Source organism: Pholcus phalangioides, unplaced genomic scaffold, assembly GCF_987345545.1.
Source record: "Pholcus phalangioides strain wild (caught in Gottingen) unplaced genomic scaffold, Ppha-v1.0 ptg000015l_1, whole genome shotgun sequence".
Lineage (NCBI taxonomy): Eukaryota > Metazoa > Arthropoda > Arachnida > Araneae > Pholcidae > Pholcus > Pholcus phalangioides.
Window position 1 is genome coordinate 68026703 of NW_028301608.1, and position 12244 is coordinate 68038946.

At 33.6% G+C, this 12244-nt stretch overlaps 1 protein-coding gene across 5 annotated transcripts in view; it reads right to left on the reverse strand.

The window, feature by feature from the left end:
* Positions 1–4272: 4272 nt before the first annotated feature.
* LOC149076593 (uncharacterized) overlaps positions 4273–12244 on the reverse strand; it is a 79607-nt gene continuing 71635 nt past the window's right edge. For all 5 annotated transcript variants that reach the window (XM_089244191.1, XM_089244189.1, XM_089244190.1 and 2 more), the window contains 5 exons: positions 11326–11513; positions 10763–10930; positions 8911–9033; positions 8029–8176; positions 4273–7405 (listed from right to left, as the gene is read on the reverse strand). In XM_089244191.1, coding sequence (XP_089100317.1) covers positions 7248–7405; positions 8029–8176; positions 8911–9033; positions 10763–10930; positions 11326–11513 — 785 coding nt within the window. In that variant the 3' untranslated portion in view covers positions 4273–7247. The remainder of the gene's footprint in view (positions 7406–8028; positions 8177–8910; positions 9034–10762; positions 10931–11325; positions 11514–12244) is intronic.

Consider the following 12244-nt stretch of genomic DNA (forward strand, 5'->3'; position numbering starts at 1 on the left):
CGACCACAGAAAAACATTGCTACCGCAAGGAATCCCACACCAAGGGGTTAGCACACCAACCTCTCGATAAGTATAAAAAAAGGCAGCCGTTCGGAATCGACAATAAATTGTAGGTCCCGGTCTAATTAGCACTCGTGTGCAATAAATGACCGTTGTGCGACAAAAATGGCCAAATTCCTCGTGACACGAAAACCTGTAGTTGTTCCTTACTAATCGATATTGTTGTTCCCTTGTTGAAACACTCGATTGATGGTGTGTTATTTGCTCATGGTCAATCCTATTCATTCCGTTGGAAACTTCAATAATATCCCCCCCCCCTCCCCGACACCTGCGTTCTTCCAATGTAAACGTATTCAGAAAATCGTCTCTTTTCGTAGTTCAAGCCCAGTGTACCAACAAGAGCGCGCATGGCTCTGTACCTTCTCAACCGAGCCTGTCTCTTTCTAGGTATACAGTCTCCAAACCTCACGGCATACTCCAGTTCATCATTAGATGATAGCCCGAAGATATTGTTACGAAAAATATCGTAGCGCAATTTTTGAAGAAACCCTCGGGACAATAATCTCTTGTTGCCAAACCGGAAATGTTAAGATATGTTCGAAGCTTCTAGATTTATCTAGAAGGCCTCCAGACGGTAGCGCCACAGAACTGAAACTATAGAAGAATTCTAGAATTTTCATCGTATCTATAAAAACGGAGAGTTGGACTTGACGCTCTCAATAAGCGAACTCTGATCTGGTTAGCGTGCATCTCTGCTTGTAACTGCATGTAAAAATTGCTGTTCTGTAAATAAATTTGAAACGTCCTGCAAAGTGTTTCCATCCTCTGCTTATTTCAAGGACTTCTAAAAAATTATCCCGAACAATATGGTTAAAAATTGAATCATGAATATTATTTAAAATTTGAATTCTTTCAAGAATTACGTGATTTTACAAAACTGTATTTTAGAAAGAAAATTTATTACATACTTATCAATGGTTTATGTTTTGTTTTGCTAAGTATGGAGTTTCATTTACCGTACTCAGACAGTGTTCTGACATCATGACAACGATACTGTTCAGGCGGTGCTGAGCGTGTAAAATTATGGTGGCTGTGTGTGAAAAATTAACTTTCCAGTGAGAGAAGAAAACTAGAAATTTTTTACCTTTTTAATGACTTTATGTTAGTTCTACCTGCTGGAATTTCTCACGAAACCACTGGATCATGCAGGAAGTATCATCGGTTTTCTTGCAACACGCTCTTAGAATTCTCGTTGCCATGAACCACTCTTTATTTTAGATTAATGCTAATACATTTAAGAACTGAAACGTACGAATTAAATGTTGTAAATAAATCACACATAAATGCCTTTCTTGAACATATAATTCTTCAGAAAAATTGAAAGCCACGCTTTTGCCATTTTTGCTATTGAAGTCAAACGATGAATTTCAAGTAAACTTATGCAACAAAAATATGATTACAATCACACAAAAAACTTATACATCTGCTATTGCTCATTTCCAATTTAGAAGATAGGTGGCAACAATAAGACCCCTATAAAAGAGAGCGGACTCGTCATTCATCGGGACAATAATTTGAGCAAGATTTACCGCCACAGGTTATGTCTCGAAAATCATTGAAAAAAAAGCCGGATAGGGACCAGCGATTGAATGAAGCGATAATACTGACATTACGCTTTTTCTCAAAGATAGTGGGTGAGCCAGCCTGGAGTTTCAAGAAGCTCTAGGTATTAGCACTTCACACACGTGACGCGTACACCACAAAAACTCATAATACTTCGGGGGAATATACACATATACAACACTTTCCAGCATCCACCCCGACTCGTTAGAAATTCCTCAGTTTCAAAAGTGAATGTGCGGTCCGGTGTGAGTAGTAGTACAGTTATGATGCTATTGTAAGAGCTAGATTTTTTGTATTTGAAGTTTACGTTGCATCACAAAGTTCAGTTACCGGAAGACTGAGTAGACGGTATTTAGAGTGACTAATTAAAAGAGTGAGAACGAGAAACACTATTACCATCCCTAAAATAGAAGGCGTTTTAAATAATCAAACAAATTTATGAAAAATCGAAAAATGATATTAGAGATGTTATCGATATGAATGTAAATACAGACACAAGAATTCCGTTACTTTAGCAAAAATGAAAATGAATTACTTGTCAAAAGGTTGAAAAATTAGAAGGGGCTACGAAAGAAAATGAACGGACATTTTTGAGAAAAAAATAGCTCGCATATATTAGCGAATGAGTGAGTATCTCCTTCATCCATATCTCCTCATAAATCGCTTTTTTTTCCTTTGTGTGAAAATTTTTTGAAAAGAATATTCAAATACGCACGGTGCGGTAGTTTTTCATCATTCAAATAAACTGCTTCTGAAGCAGCTTGTCTGCCAGAGAAAGAAAGGAAAGACTTTCTCGTCCGCAACAAATCGACGGCAGCGGATTCGAAGATTTATGGTAATAGCCCCAGAGTTACCCCCCATTTGGCTTGTTCGGGAACAGCGAACGAATAGCCCGAGTCTTCAGAGGCGCAGGCTCTTCGTTTCGAGATAAATAGCTTCACTTATAAGTAAAGGTTAAAAAAGAAAGAAAAATAAGATGGCTGTAAGAAATTGCTTAGGATAAGAGCTAAGTTAGGTGGAGAGGATTTGTGCTCGCACTAAAGGGGGAAAAAAGCAATAATGCAAGCCGGAAAGTGTTCAAGCGATTTTTTCTACGACCAAATGAAACTATATTTCGCTTTTTCTGAAATTTATCGCCTTCGTACTACAATTTTTATTTTTAACGGAGAATGCCTAAGTAATGTACCAATCGGAAACGCTCCTACTCATTACACCCCCAAATACCAATTCTGCATGGGCAAGTGTGGCATGTGCTGAGGACTCCCTATTCTTATAACTTTTGACCCAAAATTTATACGATTTATACATGGTGATTCGAAATTCATGGGACAAATTTTGAGATAATGTAAAACACGTAAAACAAGCATTTTTAGTCACAGAATGTGTGGTCAAGTCGCAATGGTAAAGCCTACCGTTTCTCAAAGTGTGCAACACGGCGAGCTGGATATATTCATTTGTGTGCCTATACATGCTTTGAAGTGGTTCTTTTATAAGTGAAAATATCTATTATATAAATTAATCTGGGGAATCAAGGATAAAACATGAATTGAGCAAGGGAATCACGGGAAACAAAAGTTTGAAAACCACTGCGGTAGAGGGTGTTTTCAGAAAGTGCACAACAGTACTTCACCAAAAGCAAATATATTTTTCAGATGGATTTGCTATGATATGTACAATCAACTGAAAGCAATTTTTGTGACGTCACAGTGGCAGCTCCGTTAAAACGCAGAATACATCCAGAGCCTTCACTTTTCTTTTTCTTCAGTCCTCTACTAAAGCGCCCCTCTGATTTAGAGCAAACAACACAATTATCGCCAGAAGTTTTTAGTGAACAAATCTGTCATACATGGGATTTACAGCGGGTTCAATTATGATTCCATATGATGCCAAACTTGTTAGAATTCTAAAGGATGGGTGTCTTGGATTCAATTAGATAAAGTGGGTCAAGTTTAGGGGAAGGGGGGGGGGAGGTTTAAGAAAGATAAGGGGGTTAAAAAGATCAATCTTATTCAAAATTAAATTTAAAATTTTTAATTGAGGTGAATCTAGTCATGTCAAACCTAGAAGTTTCACTTCTACCATGCAAGATTCCCACCTTGATTTTTTATTTGGTGCGAGGACCATCAAGGCCATGTTACTGCAAACAATGGTAAATGGTACAATGGCTTGTGGTAGATTTTGCTTCAGCCAGGTTGCGCCATGAGAAGGCATTTTAGAACTCTCTTGCTCCTTTGAATGGTTGAGGGCATTTGAGAAAACTGCATTTGCAGCAAATCCATTGGAAAAATCTGATATTTGCTTTTGGCGAACTGCTGTTGTGCACTCTCAAAAAACACCCTCTGCACATTTACTATTGCGATTTGACCACAAATTTCTGTTTAGGTGTCTCATACCCCCTCCCATGAATTTAGTTTGTCCCATGGAATTTAGAATTCCACTGTATATTCCTGGCTAACCAAAAATCTTCCACCACACCCACCAATGCCTGTTTTATTTTGGGCTTCCCAAGTGCAATCATTTTTTAAAATTCCTATTATTATTTCAAATATTAGTGCTCCGGGAATGTATGTAAGAAAGAAGAAAAAATACATTTAGGAAAAAAAAAAAAAGACAAGATTTCTTAAAATCGACAACATTTTCATTGAAATTCTTTGGTTTTTTTATTAAATGCAAAAAAATATGATAACAATGATACCCCAGTAATAATGGCAGCATAATCTTACCAAAAAAAAGATAAACTATGAGGCCTTAAAATTACAAGGCCATGCATATAATATACAAATTTAAATTTATATTTTGATGCATATCATACATACAAGAAGGAAAATATGTTCATCTACATACATCAGTTTCAGCGAATGTATAAAAAAATGATAACACAGTTAGTATTATAACATAAAATAAACCATCATATTAAGTGCTTACATAAACAATTTTGTTCTTTTGCATACTGTAAGAGACATAGGTATGTTTCCTTATCCCAAAATATCTTATCCCAAAAATATGCCATACTTCACAATCAATGAAATTTGGCTCCTAGTAACACAAAATCATATGCAAAAAAAATAGAGTTCCAATTTTAAACCAACTTATTTAATTTTTAATTAATTTAATTCAACTTAATTAATTTAACTTTTTATTTAATTTAATTTTATGGATGCGGAGCTGATTTTGATACTCTTATAAAAAAAAAACAGATGCATAAAAAAATTAATTTTAGACAAAAATACAACTGAGATTGCAATTAATAGACAAGATAACACAGAAACCTCAATCATAACACTGCATCAAAAAATAAAAATGAAAAAACTGCTCAGACAATCAAGTTCAAAAACTAGTAGATTGAAAAAATTTTACATAAAGCAAAATCAGTGTCTCAGTTTGTGGCAGTGAATATTCTGTACTAGATTTATATGCATGACACTTAAAGATTATAGATACACAGAAAAGGGAGAAAAGAATTAATATTAGTTCAAATTTTAAATTATCATAAACATTTTAACAGCAAAAAATAATTCATGTTTGGTTAAAACCAACATGTTTCTTAGTTAAAAGTTTGAACGATAATTCAATAACTGATAATATTGGTTTTGAAAATGAATAAAGAAATGCAAAAGAAAAATATACCCAAAGAAAGCACAAACAAAACATGTGTATATGAATAATATAATCAGAACAAATGCACCTTCATAAAAAAATATTTGATAATGTTTTAAATAAATAAATGCGTGATTCAATCATTAACGTCTCTAACCATACATTAAATTTGAATCTTACAGCATAAATTATTGTACATTAATAAGTAATCATAAGTTTTATATAATTTATAACATGTAATAAGTTATAAAAATAATTTGATATGTTAAAGAAAACTGATATAAATTTGATATAAATTTATCAAGTAGTCAATTAATGAACTTTCAAATGAAAAAATAACTGGTAAGAACTTATAAAAGCGCATGAAAATTGCTATATGACTATTTGAATATTACCTAAAAGTTCATCACAACCATACAAAGTATAAAAATATTTCTAGACTAGCTGTCAAAAATATTTCTCAAAATGTTTGTGATTGCTCATCATTTAAAGTCATGGTTCCCTTAATTGAGCAATAAATGTGAAAATCTCGATAATTTTCAGATTAAAAGTGGTTGGAAAAACAGGAAATTTAAGTATGTTTAGGGAAAGGCAAGCAACATTGAGAAACAATATGCAAATGAGTGGTGCTAATATTGCTTTCTGCAAATGCAATAGAGCTTAAAGCTAATTGTTTACAAGTGAATTGTCAATTTATGTGCTGAAGTTGGTGCAAAAATTTTTGAGATATCCAAGCTGTTGAAATGAACTTGAGGCAACATTCTGGGATAGAATTATGTTACAGAAAATCCAAAGCGGAAGTCAATAGAAGGCAGATGCTGCCTATAGGCTAAAAGTTTGACATTTTATGGTGAATATAATATGGTACTAGTTCTGTAGGTAAGTAAAGAATTATATTTATGAGAACAGATTTTTTAGATCACAGATATTCACAAGTTCATGCACATCACTACAGGATAGCAACTCCATCTCACCTCAGATCGGCATTTATTGCAATTTCAGGATAGATGATATGTGCAGAAGGCTGGGCAACTGAATGACTGCCCAGTCCAAATGCAGAAGGCTACATTAAGACGAGCTGTATGTTATGCGCCCAGCATTATGTGCGCCCTTTAATTTCTGCCACAGAAACGAACATTTGAATTGGGCACACAGTGATGTGAAATAGACAAAACTATGACCTATACGTTTGAATTTGAATTGCGCTTTCTTCAGAGTGATTCTTAACTTGTTGATGCCTGGAGAGAATCAAATACCTACCTCAAATTGCTATCCATGGATATTATTGACAACCAATTATCAGCATGAAAAATTAGTCAGGCCTGTATTGCGATTCAGATTACCACACTTCTTATTTAGATTCTTTATTTTTGGTACCTCAGACTTTTTGCATTTGTATTCTAATGTAAAATATGAAAGTGTTGTTTCATGTTATTTTTTCAATTACATAATAAAGACTGACACCTTAAAGTGATTAAAGGTGGAAACACACTCCTCATTCTCTTTGGCCCTCATCATTTCCACAGATATTTCATACTGTTACTATATTAGGTACCACCAAACCATTCTCTCCCAATACCATTCTGGAAATACTTGGGAAAAGTCTGCAGGAAGATCCCTCTTCACATTTTAAAGAATTATAACTGATAATCTTATACTTAATTTCGAAGTAATGAGCAAAATTTCCTAAGCTCTTCCCTCTGAGACACCAACGAATGATGATCATGAAGTATTATCAAAATTGGCTGTATAATTTTTCAGTTATTTTCCCATTTATTTAAGTTATGGAAACTTGTATTCTGATAACATGCAATTATTATTTTTGAAAAGGTCTTTAAAAAAATAATTATACATAAAATTTATTCCAAATAGTTGAAAGTAGATCACAGTCACTGTAAAGCTCATACATATATTCTCCTTATAACAGATCTTGTCAATAGAGCCCAATTTTGAAGACATTAAATATCATAAAAAATGTTTTATCATCAAAGCCTTGACAGATGTTTTTGTTCTTTCCACTAGCAGAACTAAAAATTCCTGTAGGACGTCTCACTACATATATATGGGATAACCCCGCCAGGACCAGCTAATGCTGACTGGGACATGAGGTCAAGATCAATCTGTCTTGCAGCTTGTCTGCCTTCAGCTATTGCATTCACAACTAAAGATTGGCCAATTCTGCAATCTGCAATTAAAGGTTGAAAACTTCAGTTATGCCAAAATAATTTAACTTATATATTTTTTTACAGGTTGAAATATCACAAACACCTAAATTTCCCAGAAAAGACAAGTTCTTAAACTAGTTGAAGTTAAAAAAGTAAAATTATCATAGCTGTATCAAAAAAAAAAAAAAAATAAAAAAAAATAAAAATAGATAATAATAATAAATAAATAAAATAATAATAATTAAATTAGATTGCCACACATACAATATACAATTGCTTGAACTAGTGAAATTCACATTATATATTAGCATTGTTATATCTCAGAGATAATCACTCTAGTATAATTTATCCTTGATATATAACAATGCCCTCAACTGGCTTTCTTCAAATCATTTGATGAAATTTTACTTCACGTGATCTGTTTCTACCACGCATAACATACTGATTGTTTATATCAAAATCATGTTTTCTTCTCTTGCAACCACTTGAAATATAGAATTTCATTTCTAAGCATTGATTTTTTTTTCATTATACATTACACACAAAAAGAAAAAACTATAAAACTTATTTTCTGCTGCTCAAAAAAATGGAAGGGGAAAAAAAGGGGGGGGGGACAAAGATGAAAGGAAATTTTTATATTAACCTCCTGCAGCATACACTCTTGGAATAGATGTTCTGTAGTCACCCTCAGCTGTTTCAACATTGGATCTCATGTCTTGTTCAACACCCAGATCATCCAACAGATAACTCTCTGGACCAACAAATCCAAGAGCGAGTAAAACAAGATCAGCCTGCAATCAGAATCATAAACTATACAAGTCATCATAAAAAATGATTAAAATAAAATACATGAGTCAAAAAATTTAAATAAACTGAATTTTTATTGATCATGACGTATTATACCAAATTTAAAAAGGTAGAAAACATGATTCCACGATGAAACTACTATTTTGGCTACCAAAAGCCATTTTATCTATTTATATTTTGATTTATACTCATTTTGAGAGAATCTATTAAATATTACGATAAATTGAAAGAGAAATAAGACATTTTCAGGAAGATACAAATTATGCATACTGAAGCACTGCATGATACGCACCAGTACTTTTGTCTGTTCAATTATAAATGTATTTAATGCTCATAAGTAGATTATTTCCCAGCGCATATATAGGATGTCAACTTCCTCTTAATTTATATATTTTTTAGTGTGATTGGTACGCCACTGCATTTGTCGAAACTGGGAATTAAATTGTCTCAATATGAATGCATTTCAGATTTTCTCATGCTGATTTACACCTGATCACTGATCACTGGCATTTTTATGTATATGTTATCCAAACTTGAAAGAAACATAAGCATAATAAGATAGTTGAGATTTTGTGTTCTTAGTATTCTATTTCCTTTCTACTTTCAAGTTATTTCTCTTTTTTCAGATATTTTTATATTAATATTACTACTAGTGTATTATAATTTAGATTTAGAATTTAATGAGATGGCAAATTCAGTTTTCTGAACAGATACTTGCCTTGAAATCTCTTGTTTCACCAGGTATTTCTTCTAAAATCCATCGCCCGGTTTCTGTTTTTTTCCATTTGATTTTGGCTACTCTTATGCCACATACATGTCCTTGTCCATCATCCAAAAATTCCTTCAATAAAAACAGGGGGGGAAAAAAAAAAACTCAACATGCAATGAAACTTCAACATTAGCCAGCATGCTGAGAAACAGCAGGAGGGGGAACTAGCAAGCAAGGAATACCCATATTTTTTTGTCATGTAGATTCAAGATTCAAAGAGTATAAAAACTTATTAAATATATGGACTCTCAGAACTGATGGAAGTGGTAGATTTGAAAACTTGTATGCTCTTTGCCTTTTAGTATTCTTTGCATTTTACAAATTATGTTGGAGATACTCAGAATTTCAAGTTTACTTTTGCTGCCATAAATACTAATTTATCAAAAATGTTTTATACTAAGCACTTGTTCTCTTATATCAGAGGAGCCAAATGAAAAAATTAAGAGACTGCAAAGTATTTTTGTATTGTTTAATCATGAGTTAAGATTAGAATAAGCAGAGCAAAAAAGGTGACAAAAATTGAAAAGGAAGAACTCAATGAAAAATATGATATTATAAAAAAAACAAAAAAGTGACAATTCTTAAACATACAAAAAACATGGCGGGGGGGGGGGGGAAGCACAGTATTGATATTTTGTATTAGAATGGCAAAAATTACATAAAAAAATAACGAGGCCTAATATTCATTATTTTTCTCAAATTCCAGGACAAAACATGTTTGCTGCAGTAAAAACCATTATTTTACCTCAATTCGCTAATTTATTCCGTATTTAATATAGATAAATATCAGTTTTCTGAAAGTACAGAGCAATCCTCATTGAACCTTCATTTTTGGCATGATAGTAATGGACCAGATTTCAACATTCAAAGGACTGTTATTCCCCCCCCCCCCTCCTTTGATTTTTACGGCATGCCCACTAATGTGGGGGAATACGGTAACAATATTTTGCAGACCAAGAAAAATATAGTCGTAGAGGGATTACCATTATATCATATCGAGAAGAAACATGCCATCAAATTTATGTTGCTGTTGGCATCTTTTCATCATCAACACTTTCGGTGATCAGTGGTAGTACCACTATTATTAGATGCCCTCCAAAGAAGTAAAATACGTGACAAGTTTAGAAATATTGAAGGTATTTGTAACAAAATATTAAAAAATATTGTTGTAGCAGTTTCAAAACCTGCCACTGTGGTGGTCGAGTGGTCATAGTGACAGACTCATCGTGAGGGCCCAGGTTCAAACCTTACCATTGCCACAATAGTGGTCGGCTGCAGTTGGTTTTCTGTGGTTCCCAACTTGAAGATGCGAATGCAAGCCGATCTCACTGTTAAAAAGTCTTGTCACAGAGAGCAACAAGTGTACAACATTGATATTTTCGATCATTACACTTCACTCTTAAGTTCGAAAAATAGGAGGCAGATGGCAGCACTATAACAAGCTTCATATTAGGTTCACAACATTGACACACATATCCGAACATGTACTAATTCGTTAGAAGTTCCATAGAGGAATATGGATGAGGTGAATGTATGGTTTAGTAATAGTAGTTTCAAAACGTCCTTAAAAATGTAGCTATAAAGGGGGTTCATCATAATAAAGGATATCGTTGTATCAAGGAGAGTTTAACATTAGACTGAAGGTGATTCCAAACAAGATTTGAAAAAATATATCGTTGTAAAATCAAGTACCATTTTAGTGAGGTTTTACTGTACTTTTAATAAAAATTGCAAGTCTTGAAGAATTTATTAAGCATTACATATAATAAAAATTGGGGAAGAGCAATTCAGTTGTGCTAACCTTGCTAAGAACATTGTAAAGCCTTGGATCCTCTCCAAATCTAGCTTTGACATCAGCATGGCCATATTCTACTTTGAATGCCCTAGACCACTGGGGCCAAGGATTGTTTGAAGATCTGGTTTCTGGTGGCTTTGTTAGCAGCTCAAACGTAATAATACTGCGAGCACCCTATAAGTATGATATTATTGATACAAACAACTGATTCAATAAATAAAAGATTAGATGTAGAATGAAAATTTTAGTGCCTTAATCCAAAACAAATTAAAGAATTATTACATTACATTGAAAATATACACATATGTTTTAGGGAAATAAAGAGAGTATGAAAATGCATAGCTCTACAATAGATATTTATGTAAACAAGTTGTCTACTACATTCCAAATTTTCCTTATCCGCCCTGAAATAAAAATTTTAGTGTATTCTTGAGAAAAGCCAATCATCATTACTACACTTATAGACAATGAAAATCTGCATCATTAAAGAAATACTAACAAGCAAATAAAACTATTGACAATAGTTTGATAGATAATCACAAATTTTGAATAAGTAATAAAATGTTCACCTGTCTTAATGCAGTTGCAATGCAGTCGACACCAGTATCTCCCCCACCTATGACAATTACATCTTTGTTTCTAGCAGACAGTAATGGCACCTCATCTTCAGTACAAGGAGAATTAGGGCATTCCATTTGATGTTTCTGGCTGGACTCCAAATAACTCATAGCAAAGTGAACGCCATCCAAATGACGACCTAAATTATATTATAATCCATTCAGAACATGAACATACAAAATTTTCTGCTCATAGACCAGAATTTCTATCACTTTTATAGGCTAGAGCTAAATTACTTTACAAGTCAAAATACAGGGTGATTATAAAAAAACTATCCCGACATATGGGTCCCTAACTATCATACCATTCACAGAAACTGAATGAAATTTTGGCATAAGGTATTTTGAGGTATGCGCTCAATAATGATATGGAAAACAACAGCGTCACTCTAACAGTTACGGTTACAGTGAGAAAATTTCGAAAATATCAAATGGCAACACCAAGTTTTTTGTATTGGAATGTGATCGCCATTGTGAAAAACCCTAAATAGCATTCGAACGGCAACTGTAGCATGAAAATCACCGGCAGTAGATAGGCTAAAAGTGAGGACAACCAATAAGGACAGAGAAGCAGCATAAAATAAAGCATTTTATTGTGTTTCACAAATTTTCCACATGACCTTGTGGAGGACAAATCAGGCTGGGATCTCAGCTGAAGAAACGGCGTGACGAATGAAACGAACATTAATGCTCTGGTGTATTAGTCAAATGCAAAAGTCCTTTTTACTTTTTCCTTGCCTAGCTCCGGGGATTTTCGTGCTACAGGTCCATTCCAACGCTATTTAGTGTTTTTCAGTATGGAGATCGCATTCCAATACAAAAAACTTGGTGTTGCCATTTGATATTTTCAAAATTTTCTCAATGTAACCGT